This window comes from Myzus persicae, unplaced genomic scaffold (assembly GCF_001856785.1).
Source record: "Myzus persicae strain clone G006 unplaced genomic scaffold, MPER_G0061.0, whole genome shotgun sequence".
Lineage (NCBI taxonomy): Eukaryota > Metazoa > Arthropoda > Insecta > Hemiptera > Aphididae > Myzus > Myzus persicae.
Genome location: NW_019103792.1, coordinates 132,916 through 152,305, shown reverse-complemented (window position 1 = coordinate 152,305; position 19,390 = coordinate 132,916). Strand labels below are relative to the sequence as shown.

At 28.5% G+C, this 19,390-nt stretch overlaps 2 protein-coding genes across 2 annotated transcripts in view; one reads left to right on the top strand and one right to left on the bottom strand.

Moving 5' to 3' along the window:
• The window catches only part of LOC111035308 (potassium voltage-gated channel subfamily H member 8-like), a 155,583-nt gene that overhangs the window by 13,117 nt on the left and 123,076 nt on the right, over positions 1–19,390 (top strand). The window lies entirely within an intron of this gene.
• LOC111035309 lies at positions 3,001–7,687 on the bottom strand. Its single transcript, XM_022316875.1, has 2 exons — positions 7,542–7,687; positions 3,001–4,217 (listed from the first exon to the last, which is right to left on the bottom strand). Exons 1-2 carry the CDS (start codon positions 7,560–7,562, stop codon positions 3,714–3,716), a joined length of 525 nt encoding a protein of 174 aa, XP_022172567.1. The 5' UTR covers positions 7,563–7,687; the 3' UTR covers positions 3,001–3,713.

The following is a 19,390-nucleotide window of genomic DNA, read 5'->3' as shown; positions in this document are numbered from 1 at the left end:
TTTTGTTTTTATTTATTTTATAGGAATAATACTCATATATAATTTTAATTTACAGCTATACATATATTGAGGTAGGCAGGTAAATAGTTTATGTACACCACATGTTAGAAACGCAATATAATGATCGAAAAATTACCTTTAAAACGGCTAAAGCACCAAATAAATAAAATGTACAATCTATATATAGGTACCTACAAGTCTATACGGTCTACGGTATTTATATTTTATAAAAACGTTTATAAGAACATTCATTCTATTATCAAACATTTAACCAACAAAAATAACTAGTTAAAAAAAAAATCCCTTTCATTTTGAAATTATTACATATTTGACCACTTTGTTCATAGTCTAAAAAAGAAGTATTTTGTTTAAAATACTATGTCTAATTCTGTTGTACCTTGTAATTTAAACGTTCTTAAATGAGCAATTGTTGATCAAAATGTTTGTCATTTTCGATGTATTTGTTATATTATTAGAATTATTATTCTGGTCTGAATGCTGTAGAATAAATTGAAATAAATAAATTATTTTTAATATTTACTTAAATGATGTTTAAGATGTATAATAGTAAGTACATAGATATTTTGATTAGGTATTAAAGTCAAATCTTAAATACTGAATTGTGTAAACATTTAAATTTAAATAGTTGTAAACAAAATGTCGAGTAACGAATTTTAATATTTTCAGTTTAAAGTTATAAAGCAGCTAGGGATCCAATATTTTTTATTTTTAAAGCGGGCTGAATCTGAAATGTGTTTCGGCGAACCGGGTTAACATTTGCTTGGGGAGGGGCTACATTTTTAATATGACTGAAAAGATAGAATAATAATTGTATTACTATTTTATTATTTTATTTCATCTTAATTCTACTAAGGAAAAAAAAAATTTTATTTTATAATTTTTATTGAGCTTGACTGAGGTAGTCGCAACGGCTTGGATGTATAATATATAATATGTATAGCTAGGATCTCAGAGGTGAGGATCAAATTTAATTTGTTGGGCTAGTTCAAAAAGCTCGCAGAAATATAACTAGAATAATATTATAGAGTACCAATACAGACTATAATATTTTATGTTCCATATTGACTTTTTATCCGATTTAAAATGTTAGTAATAATAATTTTATCAATTTAATACAAATAAAGTGGAACAAATAATAGTTTCTTGTCTATTATTTAATTGCAAAACCGCAATTAATTGTTGGAAATGTCAAGTCTTTCCCCGATTAGTCTTTCTCTGTTGAGTAAAACGTAAGTACCTACGTATTAAAGTACTATTATAACATAAACTATAAGCAATAATATGTTACAAAAATCTATTTTACAATTTCAATGAAACAAATTTTAACACATTACCTACATAAAATATGATAAATCCATCTGGTATTATATATAGGTACTAGATATTAATGCAAAATCAAAATATATGTAAAACGTATACATTAAATCAGTTACATTTAAATGATCATGATTATAGTTTAACTACCAATTAATATGCGAGTAATGATCACTGTTCATAGTCTATAATATTATGTATTATGGCCGGAGTAATATATCGTCCAGGTTTAGCGAATAGCTTAGGTATTCGCATTGTTTTTTGTCACTTAATTTTATCATTTAGAAATTATTTACCACACATCAATTATAAAACCCAATTATAAAGAATCCGAAAATTAAACCATATGAACATAATTTTGTATTATTTAGTAGGTACCTTCCCTTACTAGTTTAAATTTTTCATTTTCTGTATACTTTATATTTAAATTGTATGTTAAAGATGATGTAGGTACACAATATCAGATACGTATTACAATGTGTAATATTATGTTGAAGGCTATTAAATGTAGTTGCGTTTTATAATCATAAATTGTATTGAACAACTGCAGTGTCTATAAATGTATATTACAATAACCATTATGTCGGTATGGCGAATAAAATATTTATTGAGATACATCATTTATGTACTTGACTACTTTTATACGAAAAACTTGATTTATATATGGTTATTTAATTTAGTTTTTGATTCAGAAAAGAATATTCATAATAATGAAAAAAAATGTAAAAAATGTAATATATTTTGAAACTCGAATAAGCAGCGGTCAAAGTGACTCAAAATAAGTGGAGAGTTATCTTTCATAATTTATATAGTTCTCATATATCGCTTAAACAGTCGTACAAAATAAATGGTTGGATGAAAAATGTGAATTATAAAAAGTGGAGGGATGCCATGTCACCATATTCTCTCCCTCCTCTTTGACCACTGCAAATAGGTGCTATTATCATAAAATACATAGATACGATGGATTTTGATACTTACACATTGTGATCTATGCATTATTATTCAATACTATTGTATTAATAATAATTGTTTAACCATTAATAACAACATTAGCTCCTGTACATACTTAATGGTTCAAATAGCTTTTCACTTTGTGTAAAATAAAAATTATAACACTATTTATTTTTTACTACAGACTTCAAACAAACAATAAATCAATTATAGTATAATTATCAATTATAGTGGTAAGCTATTTAAAATTATTTATCTGCATGTAGGTAGGTAGTCTGTTTATCAATAAAATTTGGTGCATACATTTTTTAGTTTTCAGTAGTTAAATTATATCTACATTGTTTAGTGCATTTTTGTTACAATGGAAACCGTTAGGTAATATAAATTCTTAAGTGCCTTAATTGAATTAATAATGTTGTAAATAATATTATATTGTATACACACACAATACATACACATATTATGTGATTGATATGATCGAAATGTTTTTCCTGTAGTTTTCGTTTATTAAATTTTGTACAAAATACTATAGGTATCGTATATATTGTTTAATATTTTCTATTACGCATTGTAAATATCTGTCGTTTAAACAATATTCGGAAAGTTTGACAATTAATTAACTCAAATTAATTCTCACATTTAAATCGTAATGGCTGAAAATACAGCTGAAATAAAACCAATACCCTTGAACTTTGAATTAAAAAAGGCACATACAGACCATACAGTTTATTTTTATTCCATAGTTCAATTAAATTATATCAAAAATCCTATTAATTAAGATTGTTAATGGTATACTATATTATTATGTACTAGGTTAGTTTATACGTACCTACATAATATTATAATGTTATAATGAATCGCAAGGTTAGGGATCAAACCTGCATTGGTCTACCAACAACGTAATAGATCGCAAGTCGCAACAGGCATTTATTTTATTATATATTACATCATACATATTGTTTTAATAATAATAGTAATAATAATCATAATAATAAAAATAATAAAAATAACAATAAAATATTAATAATAATAATAATAATAATAATATGCAGTAGTAGTAATATTTATAATAACAATAATAACAATATTGTACCTACCTACTTAATAATATTTTAATGTTCATATTCGTACGTACCTATAGAAATATATTAAATTATCTTACGTGCATAAAATCATACCAACACAGCCTTAAACGACACGGTTATAATAATAAGGTAGGTACGCAATATTCGTCAATAATAATAATTGTCAAAACAAAAAAAAAAAAATCTTACATAATATAATGGAACTTTTTGTTCGTAAAAAAATGTAAAAGCCTACGAGAACGATTACAAACCGGAATATCTTATCGAGCGAAGTTTGTCGAAGTGAAAACGATGACCAAAACTATCGATCGTAATAATATTACATAGTACCTAATTGGTTTACAAGCGGATACGGACGTCTATGTCGGGGTCAGCTGTGTCGACGACATTATCGGTCGCCGACGAATATGTTGAGTCCACATCGACAGACTCGTTGCCGCTATCGTTCTCGGGTACCGTCGCCACGGAGTCGTCCAATATCGTGACGTCGTCGTCGCCACCGTTGTAGGGTTCTTCTGGTTCTCCTTGGTTTACCACCGAGGTTACCGGTAAGTAACCAGAATAATCGGTTTCCGCTGCGGTGGTGGTGGTGGTCGTCGGGGTCTCGGTAGTGGTTTTCTTCGACAACCCCAGTTTGTTCTTCACCCAACGTATGACGCCGCCGCCGTGAGTACAGTTTTCTTCGTGTTTGACGATTTTCGCTTGGACGTTCTTCAGCCAACCGCGGATACCGTGTTTCACCGTCGTTGCGGTTTCCTCGATCTCGGACCCGACGTCTTCGGTCGGATGTCCGATGGCCGGCACGACCAACACGGCGACACTGACGGCCAACAAGGCGAATACCTATAGGTACAACCAGAACTTTGTTAATATACACGTCATGTGCATCGACACGTCTTGGATATTATAATCAGGAGACGTCCTATACAATATTATAAAACTCTACTGAAAGGTGGGAGGGTTAAAAATTGCATCTGACGTTACACCGATAGCACCCCCCCCCTCCCACCACCACGTACCAGATTTATTTTAATCGACTCCTCGAATTTATATTTTTGAGATAGCAGAATAATATTTATTTTATTTTATTTTTCATCTTATTTAATAGTAATCGTTGATTATTGTTATAGATACCTATAATTAAATATAAATAAAAAATACACCAATGGCAAACTTCCCTCGTCGTGGGCCGTGGGAGGGTAGGGGCGATCTACACATCTCTCCTACAAACACGCCACTGATTAGGTGAACAACGCACACTGTGTACATACATAATATTATATTTTATATTACATTAGATTATTAATGTATATGATTTGAAGGTTACGATGGATAATATCATAATTAATACCGAGCAGTGTGCGTTTTCGGTTAAAACCCAATTATTACGAGTGCATGACGGTCAGGAAGATCACTGATCGTTTACACAATCAAGGTTCTATAAAGTATTCAAAAACCTGCCGTAACTGTGTTTAAAATTAAATTAAAAATTTTGACTCACAGTTAATTGGGTATTTTTTATTTAAATTTCAATGCAGACCTTATGCACTTAGATAATTTTAACTTATGTGGGAATTCGTTTTTCTAAGATTAGTAAACTGAATAATATCATTCCTACCTACCAGTATTACGCTTTAGTTTTAAATATAAATCAATGCAATTTATTTAATATGCCATAATATGTGTATGAACTACAAAGGTAATGCATTTGTGATAACTTATATTATGATTATCTAATTAATCAGAATTTTCGCTTATGAATTTATAGTGTTTAGTCAATTAAAAATGAAGACTAGTAAAGTAATTCGTAAAAGTCTGCCTATCATTCATTTTGTTTGGTTATAATTTGTTAGTTCACTGAAGCGAAGCCCCACATTAATTGTTTATTTTAATTTCTCTAGGGTGTAAAATAACCACACTTGTATATATTGGAATTTTTATTATGACTTTTTCTTAGCTTTGATTCAATCTTGTTGATATTGTAAATAGCTCGTTTAAACAATAATTATTATGATACAAATTATTCATACCTAATTATTTTTATTTTGTAATTTACATCGGTACATTTGATAGTTTATAGATTATATTACTAGAAAAAGATAAATAATTTTGTTTGTTAATTTCACAAATTGAATTTATATATAATAATAATAACAGAAGCTTTAAATATTGAATGATGCTTACGAAAATTAAAAAGAATTAATTTATACCTACTATGTTCAGCGACTACATTTGTTATTGAATATTATTATTTTTGCATGTAGTTTAAGTTTATTAATAAGTCATACTTTGTGATCTCTGTTATCTTATCGTTGTGATTTTTAAAATAACTAAATACTATTCTAAGTGCTGTAAGATATTATATTATTATAATTGTGCTAATATTATTATAATCATTATAAAATATATTTTTATATATAATTTCTTAGTTAACAATGAATAATATAGATCGTGTAAATTAGCTCGTTTAAATTGTTTAAGCCTTTTTTTCTAAAACATTAATATCATATTGGCTAAATCTGACCTAATTTTGAGTTGAAACTGATTAATCTTTCTTTAGGAATTGTTCCCAACATAATATTCTATATTTTTGTTATTTATTTTATTGAAAATGTGTCAACGTACAACATGCTACTATACATTTGATATTATTTTAGTATATTTATTATGTAATATTAACAATATTGAAGAAATGGTGTGCTATTAATGGAAAAGTGTACTCTCATTTGTGACGGAAAATATACAGGAAAAAAAATGAAATATATAAGTAACATAATATATTAAAAGGGATACCATATAAAATAATATTATGTTTATATCTTAAGTATTTTTTTGGTTAGTAAATATTAATATTTATGTTGCAATTTATTTATCAATAGTCTTATAATTGAACAATTTTACTATTTCAAATTTCAATAAAGCAAAATGAACCCAATTCGTTTTATAACTTGTGTGCTAAATTTTTATACCACCTGTTGTGGAGTTATATTCCATAACAAGCCGTTCTAATATATTTATAGAAGTATTATATTTTATAATGCATGGTATAAGATTAATGTATAATGTTTCTCCTTAGAAGTTCGATACTAACGAGTAGTAAGTCTCACATAATAGTAAATTACGCTCGTCTTTAACTTATATTTTGATAGCCATATTTATTTATTACTACATGTTTAATAACATATTTTGTAAAGTTATTTGTAAATATAACGTAAACGAGAGTTTATAATAACAACAAAACAATTCACATATAATAGTTACAGTTAATATTCAACGAACGAAAAGTTTTTTTGTTTTACATTTTTGATTTAATTTTTGATTTAGTATGCTGTCAAATGTTTAAGTTAATATTGGCAAAAATTCAAATACATAGTTTTTTAGAGTATACTATTTTTTTTTTTTAAATTTGATTTAAATAATAAACAAAAAAAGATATTCAACGTTTAGTGTATTTTTTTAAAAAACAATCTAAATGAGTAGGTAGTTATTTGACGAATTGCATTGGTTTTAAATATATTGTCATTCTATTAATTGCTTGATTTATGTATTGTAAATAATTAACTTTATATAACATTATTTAATTATTGGTACTCTCTTTAATACAGATATTTGTGTTTTAACATTATGATCCTTACTGTATGATGAAATAAAACATTTTTTTTATAAAAATTTAAATTTAAAATGTTTCATCAAGAAAAAAAGATACGAAAGGTATACACTGCATATATTTTATAGTTAAAAAGTTTTTATTATTAATAATTTTTGTCTGTTGGTTGAATAATACATTTATGATTTATTAAAATTAACCAAAATATATTATGTTTAATGTGATCATTTATATTATATGTTTCTCTCAAATTAATTAATGGTATACATCAAAACGAATGTTTAAACTTAATATGTGGGTATTGAATTAATGTAACATTTATGATTGCAAACATTGATGGTATAATAATGTCCCATTACTGGTGCGTGTAACGCTAACCGTGTAGGTAAAACGAACAATGACAATTATGGAATATTATCCTTTTAAAAATCACATCAATGCTCTTTAATTATTAGAATATCATTCTATTAATATTCCAAACAAACATTTGCAATTCAGTTTTTGAAATAGTATTTTACACTAATACAAACAACGCAAATTAAATATCATCAAACACTTACGGCGAATTTGTTGAACATCATCTTAATTATTATTACTCTACTGCTGTTGTGTGGTGCGTAATTAAAGACTACTGAACCGGTGGTCTTAATTAACTGCGTACACGGTCGTTTGCGAACTGTTATTATCCGGCTAGAAACGTCGTCTTTTTTATAATAATCGCCAACTACCGGGCTCTGCCCTCTTGTCCTGCACTTCGGGCCTATCCCGTCCACCACTCCACCGACGGCTATCAATACCACTCGCCTATCACCGTTTATACTGTTGTTACGCACACGAATTTCCCACACGCGCTGACGCACGCACGCACAGCCGCACAGATACCACGTTGTGTCTTCTACGATTTAATAGCTAATGTAATGAAATACGTATGAATCATAGTTTTACCGGTAGATATAATATTATGTAAGATAGCGCAAAAATAATAGTAATAGTGATAGCGGTTTGGTGTGCCGGCGGTGTCTGGCTCCAATCGCAGTTTTAATGCGCTCCGATTGCCAGCACCGGCCGGTGCCATTATGCGTAGTTCCCGGATCATTTGGTCTTATAAAAATCATGTCAAGTCTTGATTTTTTTCCTCTCCATATATCTCCTGTCATACCTGTCTCGGTTGTCGGTTAGGTTTAATCCAATAAATTCATAACAAATACGTATTACAATATTTAAAATCAATTTTAACAATTAAAACTTCAATGAACTATCAAAAGTTAAGGTGTGCACCGATCGGCACAGTAATAGCATTATCACTGGTACAGGTAGAAAACAATGAAGATCTATTAACAATAGACTTGAAAAACAACTAAAGTGTAACGCTTTAACTATATTGAGCTGGATGGGTGACCACCCAGATTCTTATAGAGGCAAATCCGTGCCACTCGTGTACTCGTAGTGTCTCAAACCAACTTTACCTTCCACTACAGTTCAAAACTTACCAAAAACCACCCAACGGCCTTCGTTGCCGTAGGTAAATTAATAAAATAAAAAAATAAATAATGACAAAATTTAATTAATATTCTCTATCGTGTAAGTCCGTTGGCACAAGTTCACAACTCGTGGTTGCTGGAAAGCTGTATCAAAGGGTGGAAAACAATTATTCAGCTGAACATTTTTGAACATAGTTTTAGAGGCTTTTGCTGGGAAATTTGACGTATCAATAATTGTCGTGTTTATTACTATCACATTATAGACTACAGTTAAGCCTTAAGCATACATATTTCATGTGTCCCTACTCACAGACCCTGCACATATACAACGTCATTTTTACGGTTTAATAAATAAATAAATTAATGTTAGTTTTATCGATATATTTACAGATGCTGCTATGTTCTATTACATTATGTTTAAACCTATACAAATATTAAAAAATGACATTATTTAAATTCTGTTTTTTTTTTTAGCAAAAACAACTAAATTATATTAATTTTTTGATGTTCGTAGTACCTAAATGGTAAATAGGATTTATTTATTTTTATTAATAATTAAATTTATTTATTAACATTTAAAGGGTTATGAAAATTAACCAATTATTAATAACTTATGTGTTTTAAAAATGTTAAAATGTTAAGAACGCACACTTTACCAACAAACAATGGTAAAATTTATTTGCATATTATCCAATTTGACTTTGTACATAACAAATTTCTGCTTTATTAATTTTAAAACATAGTGAAATATGATTTAATAATTATATTAGATTATATATGATATATTTTTTAAATAAATTATTTTATCGAGTTTTGTGTATTATTGACTTTTTTAGTATTTACCTATTAATTGAAAATATGATTGAAAGAAATATATTTTTTTCTTGTTTTTAAAATAAGTTTGAAACAGTAAAAAAAAATGGGAAAATTATTTTGTTTGACAAAAAAAATGTAGTTAATAAAAAAACTTTTTTGTTGTTGTTTAAAATGAAAAAAAACTGGTTTTTTTTCCTAATCCTGGGGGTGGTTTGGCTTCAACGTTTATGTGTCCGCGCAGTGCAGTAAAGTGGACAGGGAATAAGTGATTCCCTAAGACACCGTCTACTCATGGCGAGTTTTCTGAAATTATATATTTTTTTTCACACGGTTTCCTATACGACAGCATATCGTTCGCTGCCACTACTCGACTCCCCTCGGAACTCTGACCGTAACCACGGTGGTGGTAGCACAACATCGTGTACCTACGTGCCCGTGCAGTAAAGTGGACAGGGAATAAGTGATGTCGATAAATTCGAATGGAATCGAGCGGAACCCTTCAAACAAGCGTACAGAGATTTTACGTCAGTGGTCTGTAATCCGGGATTTTGTGTACCACTGCTGTACCGGCGCAGATGGGTGGGCATTAATAATCAGAGATAAATAATATTGTTGGACCGCACGGTGCCGTGAAATAACATTTTATACATTATACGTCATATTGTTTTGCATTATAATAATATTGAATAGGTATAGATAGGTACAAAGTACGTGACCGCGAATGCATTTTCGTGTATCGTTCATACTCGTTTCGCTTAACTAGAAGAGAAAAAAAAAATGGATAGGTTTTATCGTTTCGATTACCTTCAAAGTACAGCTATTGTACTGGTCGTAGTAGGTGTACGTATGTAGACCGATTTTATTAATAATTAACGTAATTAACGTCGAACACATATTACTAAAACGACGAGCTGTATAAATAATATTATTTCGTTTCTGATTGTATTAATATTATTAATTATTATCAGGACGAATAAGACTTGCGGCAGACACATAGATACCTGTATAATATTCGTGTCTGTCGTGTCGATGACGATAACAATAATAGGAATCGAGAATGGCGAATAATTGCGTCTCGGGAAAAGAAAAAAATTCATTGTGCCAATCCGATAGTATGTTATAATGAAAATTAATGAGTAGATAAGTATTTTAACGTTCAACTTTGACCCGATATAATAACGATAAGTGTACAAAAAAAGATTAACCGACAATTTACTGATAGACCATCTAACTATGCCATATTGTTGAATTGTTTATTTTGTTTTAAATTATTAAAATAATATGAACTGTTTTTGTTGTATCGATTACTAAAAGATTTATCAAAATCAAATTAGTTCGTTGTGAGTGCTAACTATGTAATATATTAAACAAAAAAACCAAACAATCGTTAAAATTAAAAAATTAAAATTAAAAAAACAGAAATGTATGATCTACAAATTAGGTAATTTAAATTTTGGTGATTACGAGTAGGCTCAGTTGATAAATTGGTACATAACTTCGAATCGTTTGATAAAGTGACTATTATTGAATGACTAATATCCTGAATTGCTCTCGAGCATGCTTTCGGCATGCTTTTGAAATGTTTTTTTATCTGTTTTTCTCGATATAATACTTTAAACATATTTCAAAGTCAAGACGATAAAGGCATAATCTACCAACATTTTTTTTATCATAGCAACCTTTTGTTTAAACTGTGTGACTATTTTGTCTGAAATTGTAGTAATAGGTTTAAACAGCAATCGAAATTTAGAATTTTCTTTGGATTGAAAATTGTATCGATTTTGTACTTGAAAAGTATATAATTATATAATATAATTAATTTAGAAGAAAATATAATATTTCAATTTTCTTAGTAGGCTTTTGTACAAAAAATAAGGAAAAATAATTGATAAATGACAGAAAAAATAAAACAGACTGATGGTTATGTAATTGTCAAGAAAATAATAATCTATACAGAAGAATTCACAGCTAAGAAAATTCTAAAAATGAGTACTAAAAAATTTAAAAATTACCTTAAGTTGTTATTATATTGTTTTTATACATGTAGATATAAAATCAGTACTACCTCTTTTCTGTAATACATTATGTACAAAAAAAAGGTTTTGAATCAAGTGATTGATGATATTTTAAGTAGGTGATGCCATTTGAATAAATTGTTGGATGAACCAATGTTTTATTTAAGTTATTCGCACAATATACTTGTGTATTTTTTTTTATAAATATCCATTCAATATTTAAAACAAACATAGCATTATACTTACTCAGCTATCATAGGTACTAATTACCTACTTAATTATACAACACAACGTCGGCAGCTTATAGTCTAGCTCGTTATGATAAATTATATGTTTTGATTAAGAATACAACTTATATAAAGTTCGTGGAATTTTTTTTCATTAAATATTTAGCGAACCTAGTAATAGTAGATTTTAATTTATAGTCAATATTTTGTTTTAAAATAATCGTATGACTATTAATAGTTATAACGTTGAAACAATGTACAGATAATAAATAACATGTTATTTTGTTACAAGAAATACATGTTTTTGCTAGATGATATCTCAAATCACAATTATTAAAACTAAGGCGGATATATATACCTTGATAAGCCAAACGCAATAAACATAACACAATCAACATATTTTTATACCTATAGGTATTCATTTGGAATATCGAAAATAAGTAATGATTTTGAATAGTGTTATACCGGTGGTCTTCGGGTGAACCACTGACTGAGTACATTGATTTCTTTTGTCCTTCATTAAAAGTGTTTGATCACAGCTGGAAAAAGTTGGAAAATGGCTAAATTTTTAAATTTAAATATCTACGTAATTATAGTATTTATAGTAATGTATGATAATATTTTGTGCTAAATCATTTAAAATCGTTTGAACTGACTTAACAAGTGATGCATTGTTATAATATTATTATATTGCTATGACGTAACGGTTCGCACTTTTTATTTTATTAAATAAAACTATTGGATATTTCGCAATAGAAATTGCTTACTTTATCACCATATGTACCCACTAATATTTAATTATATTCAAACTTTTTCCTATTGTACCTCGTTAATTATGTTTTTGAATTATGTGGGAACTTTGACACTTCAGGTAAATTACAGTTACAGAACTTCAAAGAGCTTTCAGATAACTAATGACTTTGCTCATGTTTACCCTCTTACATAGAACTATTACAAAAGTCATATTTATTTCGAGAAACAATAGTTATTATAGAGATTCGAAACTGCGTAAATTCTTATTGTAAATTTTGCTGTGGACATTTTACCAATATTTTGTCACTTTAACATATAATCTATATAACGCTAAGAATTTGTGTTCAGTGGAAAAAACCACATTTCTGTAGTTGGTTTAAACCCATAGATAAATCACTTGAACTATAACTACTGTAGTACAGTTTCTTTGAGTATTTTTTGCAATAAATGTTTCAATACTATGCGAACATTTCTCTTTTTATAAACCAGATACGACGTACTCGTAGTTGTGTTTAATCAACATTTTGCAGCCTATTACCGTATTTAAAAATTCCGATTTTATATTATATTCGAGGTCGTTTAAATTAATTCTTCGCGATTTTCGTAACATATTAACAGTCTGTAATACCTACTGCAGTTTATGAACCATAAAGTAGGTAATAATTATTATAAACTCAGCCCGTGAACCATCTTAATTACAGGATAACGTTTAAATTACCTATACTTATATTTTGAGTAATGATAATCAAAACTATTTTTAACCAACAATATTTTTTTAATATTTTTAATTTTAAGGTAATTCATACCTAGGTGCTCGATAAGTAGGTAACAACTGCAATATTATATTTCATAAACAGTATGTAATTATAATTTTATAGATGGATATTTTATACTCGTCATTATAATTTATAATTCTCATATCATAGTGCAATATTTATTGTTAATGATGCAAATACTGTGACAGCGGTCACGACTCAATTTTAATACCCAATACGTACGAACGACAGAAATAAACAATTTTTAAACTCGCACTTTCGCCGTCACGTGTTTCACATTATTATTATTATTATTATTATTATTATTATTATTATTATACGCCTTTATTTCCACTGACGCTTAACGCACAGTAGATTAACAGAAGAACAGTGTTTCGGCTTCCATCACAGATATTAAAACTTTTAGTCGAACTTTCGGTGCGCCTACACATCTTTCTTTGCATAACTACCAACACTACACAACGGTTGACGGTATATTTCCTTTTTATACGTTTTCTTTTTTACCTTATTGAAACGAAGATTATGTGAAATATATATGTATATAATATTTAAACTGCGAGAGGGACGACGAGGTAGGGGGGGGGACATTCGTTCCCGTATACACATGCCCTTATATCCTGTCAACCTTTGTGTGCCATTAGGTCGATATTCTTATACATAATGGGCAACTTTGTCAATCCTTCTACCTTTTCGAACCTTCTCTGTTTACTTTTAGATAGAACCGTTTCCGAATCTCGTTACCAAAATTATTGTGCTCTCGAGAAGTTCGAAACGAATATCAGCTGCTTTCCTCCGTGTAATATTTTTGATGGACGAAGAAAAACATATTTTTTATCGATTATATTACATTATATTTACCTGATATTTTAGGCCTACAACGTTCATTATTATTTTCATGCCACGAAACGTGGGTGTGAGCATAATTTATTTTTAAAGAATAGTTAAAATCATTACGTCATGTTTAAAATGTGTGATGATGTTTTCGAGAATTTCGTCCATTGGAAATTCCAGTTAGATTGGTATTTTAAATTATTATATTTTGTATTTTGATATAATTCTCATATTTTGTTTTTATATTTTAAGAACAGCTACAATCAATACACAATTTGTATCTAGAAAAAGTAAATGTTTTTATTATTGTTTCATTAAATATTTAAATCAAAGATATGATTCACTTTTTTTTTGATGTAATTAAAAAAATACATATTTTCTGAAATACTCTCCATGACTTCTTAAAAGTTTAAAATAATAAATTTTTTTTTTTGAAATTGGTTTAATAATACAATTGTATATTGGCAGGGAATTTATTTTAGTGGATGGTTTGTCTTTTTGTCTGTTTTCGTAATAAATCATTTAGATAGGTACTCGAGTAAAATTATTATACATTGACTTTTTATCAATCGAACGGAAATTGAAAACATGAAAAACTCAATTTCGAGTCTCATAAGTTATGCGAATGCCGTCGGTGTCTTATATTTTTTAGAAGTAGCTGCACGTAAAGACGTACAACACTGGTGTGGGTATTTGTATTTCCCTTCTTCTTTTTTTAATTTCTTTACAAGTGTTTGTGTCTTAAAAATACTTTATTTACCATTTTTTTTTATCTCATTTCAAATGTTCCTCATTGAAATTCCATAATAATACCTGAGTAATTTTAGTATACCTAATAGATAATAATAATAATCGTATTAAGAAAAAAATAAAATATTTATCTCAAATAAGTCCAAACACATTTTTCGTGACTTATTGTTCAGTGTAGAATGACTGAAATTATAGGAAACATTGCCAACAGTTTGGACCGACGAAAGAACTGTTTTTGATTTATCACACCTATTGATAACGATTAATAATTAATTTCTGTTTTAAAAATGTTAAGAGTATACGACGACGCGTTTTTGTTTTTACGATTTCCATTATATTATTTGGATAAATTAAACCTATTACCGTAATACCGTAGTTAGTTAATTTTTTCGTTGAGAGATAACTAACATTAGAATGCAATTTGCGAAATCTCCTTATACAATAAATCAAGTCGTTTAGCCGTTATTCACTTCATATTTAAAATACATTCTCCGTCCTCGTCCACTAGGAACCCTAAATCCATAAGATGCTATCATCCATCTTAATATTCTTGGTTTAGCAAGCAACATCTCTCTACCTTTCTATGCGCCTACCCTGTTTGTCGGTGCTCGTTCTTAATGTTCTAGCCTTTCATATTATACCCCCTTTCAAAATGCTACAGGTGTAATAAATTCAGCACATATATTTTTGCCCGTACAAATGATACCTATGGACCAAAATGACTACGGTCTTAGATTTATTATTATGTCGTAATATCAAGAAGAAAACGGATCAATTATTATATTTTCTAGACGACTTTTCTGAATCGAATAATGATACCGTTTTCCCATATTATGGCATTTACGCTGTCAACACACATTTATAATACGTTGTAGATCCTTTAAAAAAAATTATAATACCTACAGGGTAATTTTTAGACAAGCTAGTTGCTCAACCTATTTGCATGCTTAAATTATACATAGATTAAAATTCTGATTCTATGTTTTCGAATATTCGAGATTTTTTTGTACCACTTAAGAATAGTCCTGTGATTATACAAACTTCTGGTTTTCAAATAGGAATCCGCACATTAGTTTTCGCTATTTGGTAGATATATTTGTTGAGAATTTTGACGTATTGATCTATCAATATACATAATTTTAAAAAATCATTCAATTAAAATAAATACGCTACATCTAATATTGGGTACATATTATTATAGTTTATTTCTATGTAAAACCATTTTTAAGTATAATTATTTAAAGTTTAAACATTTTAATAGCTCATTAGGATTTTGATTTCAATACATCAATATTTTCAAGAAAATTATCTTCCAAATAATTTACAGCAAAAAAAGGTGGCAGGGTTATCGTTAAAAAAATAGAAGTTTGTACGATACTCAGTAAGTATTACGAAAAATATCAGAATTTCTTTAAAATATGGTTTTTAGATATACTTAAAAATTCTAAAAATCCAAATTTGAACATTAAATGGTATTAAAGTATAAAGCGTGGTGACATGCTTAAAAAATCACCCTTTACATCATATTATATTTATTTAATACTTTTCGCGAAATGTATACTATTATGTTTATAATATTCGAATGTAATCTCTAATCATTATCAGAGTTGTCTGTCTATTTAAATTGCATAAACAAAATATATTGTGTGTCGTGACTCGATTGACAGTGTACCTAGTCCAGCGTATGAAAAGCGGACGGGGAATACGAGTCGGGAACAAGAACCTAACCTAACCTAACGATCAAATGGGTTTAGTTAATAATTAACACAAAGAAAATAATAATTTTGGCACAACAGACAGATACGGTCGTTATTTAAACTGTTATTAATGCGCTTGGTACATGTTTACGTTATTAAATCTTCAACACCTCATTGGTATCATGCGCTAGACTTATCTCTTTCCTTTTACTCGTATCTAATGAACATTCTCAATGAAGTTTATGATTAATCGTGCGCGTTCGTATTAATGTTCTTGTCTTAAACGTTCAGCAAAGAAAATCAGAAACATTGTCGTCAATACAAAATCCCCGCAACATCCCTCTCCCTTTGATTAATGATAATAAAATAATTGCTGCTTAATTAATATTATTAGTCTGTATTGAATAAACTTCGCCGCTGAAGGTAATATACGGAAAAATAATGGAGATAACATTTTATTTTAATTAAATGCTACTGAATATTCTAAAAGTGTCAAAATCCTCATTTAACTATTAGTACATGTGCGATAATTAATCAGTACTATGTTTCTTAACTATTTCTATTATAGCAAGTTATAGATTACGAGTAGGTAGTTGTTGTGTATCAAACAAAACCACAATTACGTATTATGCACCACTAAAAAAATCACAATCGAAATAATTACTAAAAAATATTGATACACTGACCATACGCTTAATTAACCGAATCATAAAGTATTGTGTCGAAAAAATGCTCGTCAATCAGCAATACGAACAGTGTTTGGATTCAATAATAATTATTAATATAATAACGATATTATGTTAATATGTGTTTCGAATAACTTTAAGTGTACGGCGCCAATTTATGAAGTGGCCGTGTGTTTTAATCTGTTTTTATCGTAAAGCACTAATCAAAGATTGTCGCGTCGGAAACAAATTAAAATGTCTCGAGCTTTTGAATATCGTGGACATAAAAGTTAAATTAAATGTATTGTTATAGTATTCTAATGAAGTCGAATCGTCTGAGTTGTTTGTACAGTCATTGGAACTGGCATCGTCGGACTCGTTCCGGCATTTCTATCCTTTGGCTGATGTTTATAATATAGTATATATTGTACATGTTTCCTATAAAATAAATTATGTTTTAATTTAAAGAGGGGTGTTAAGGGCGCAATGCCAGATTTGTCTATTTAACGAGTACCCATTATGGAAATATATTGCACACTTAACCATTTGGAGCCAACGGTTGCCAATTTAGTATTTTGTTCTTGGTAAAATGTTAGTCGTCGATAGCTCTAGGGTGTATGCGTTTTGCGTGTTAACGATCCTCGTGAAAAGTGTATGATTTAGGTTATTCAAATGTTGTACAGTACTTGAATAATTCCTTTAAAAAAGAAATTAGTTCACGTGTACGTTAATTTTGTTAAAAAGAAACTAAATCAACAATTTTAAAATTGTTTCAATATAATTTCTGTAGTAATAAATTGGTTAATTATGTAGTTATTTTGTTTTTAAAATATTTTATTCGTTTATTTCACACAAGTTAAGACAAATAAGACCACCATGAATGACTTGCGATTTTGTAAACATTGTTAATATGATCGTATATTGTCGTACCCGTATAGGTTTAAGTATATAGCTCATCATAATTGACTAAATTTCCGGAAAAAAAATTATAAAAACTTTTGCTCCAAAAATAATTTAAATCCCCAATGTTTAAGAATAAATGAACCAAAAAAATAACGAATAAAATCGTCCACGTTCCTCTAAAAAATGAACGAAATTTTAATATGTTCACATAAAAAAGGAACTATTTAAGTTAAGTTCCTGAAAATTGAACCAAATCCCCGGAACGCGTTCCTTCCAAGCACTGCTATTGTGTATAATATCGTACCTACTGGTGTTTGATATTTGTGTCGACATAGAATGACACGACGTACCTACTACCTATTATAAAAAAACGTCATTTAGACTGGAACAAATCAGACATAACGTTCTAGACATTGGTACCTACGTCGAGGTGACACTTCTATGAGATAGGTATACATTATTTTCGTTAGCATAGGCGCGGTGATGACCTTTAGATGTCATCATTTCTGTCTTTTAAAAATATTTAAAATCTTGCATTTATAAACATTATCGCATTATGTTGTGCGTGGCGTTTTTTTTTAATTTCAATAGGTTTATTTTCATGGGGTACAATATATAAATTACAATCTAAATATTATGTTCAAACACGAATGTTACATAGTTGTATTCGCACGCAACCGTGCGTATGTTTCAAATGATAATACAAGCGAAATAAGTCTTTGAAAAATATTTCATTATGAAAATAAGAAAATAACATACAAGTCTTTGTTAAAAAATCCATTTCTGTGATGTATGGCTGTTCGTTAACGTTTCCTTTATTCGTTTACAAATTCAATGGTCAGGAGTTTACTGCTACTTTTTTTTGACGATTTCTATTGCTAAAACATTTTCATAAGCCTCCTTTTCCAGGATAACTTCTTTTTGGAAACATTTTACTGCAGTATACTTTTTTTCGACAATATATTTTCTATACTTTAATTTTCCGATACTATAATATGATACCACTCTAATGAGAAAATATAATTAGTTGCTTGATTTCGCATTGCACGTTTTATCAGTATTTTAACGGATGCTGTCCGATAAACTTTTATAGAAGAAAGATACACAAATTATTTATTCGCATAAAATTGTTTTCATTGAATTATTTTCTCTTGGTTTTTAATAATATTAATGAGTCATATTTCAGAATTAAAAATTAATTTTTCACATAGAACACTGATGATTAACGTGCCCGTAAAAAAATCTAGTGATTGGAATATATTTTCTCGCAAACTAAAATATAGTTTAAATTAAAAAAAAATCTCTAGCTTTATTTTGTTATAAGAATTGAAAAGTAAAGTTTTCACGAAAAGTTTTGGAAAAAGTTTAAAATACAATTTCTTAAAATTCATTTGTATCGCATTGTTTGTCAAAAAAAAAAAAATAGTTATTTTCATTACTTTATTTTAATATTATTTCAAATATAAATTCAAAAATATATCAATGATATCAGAAA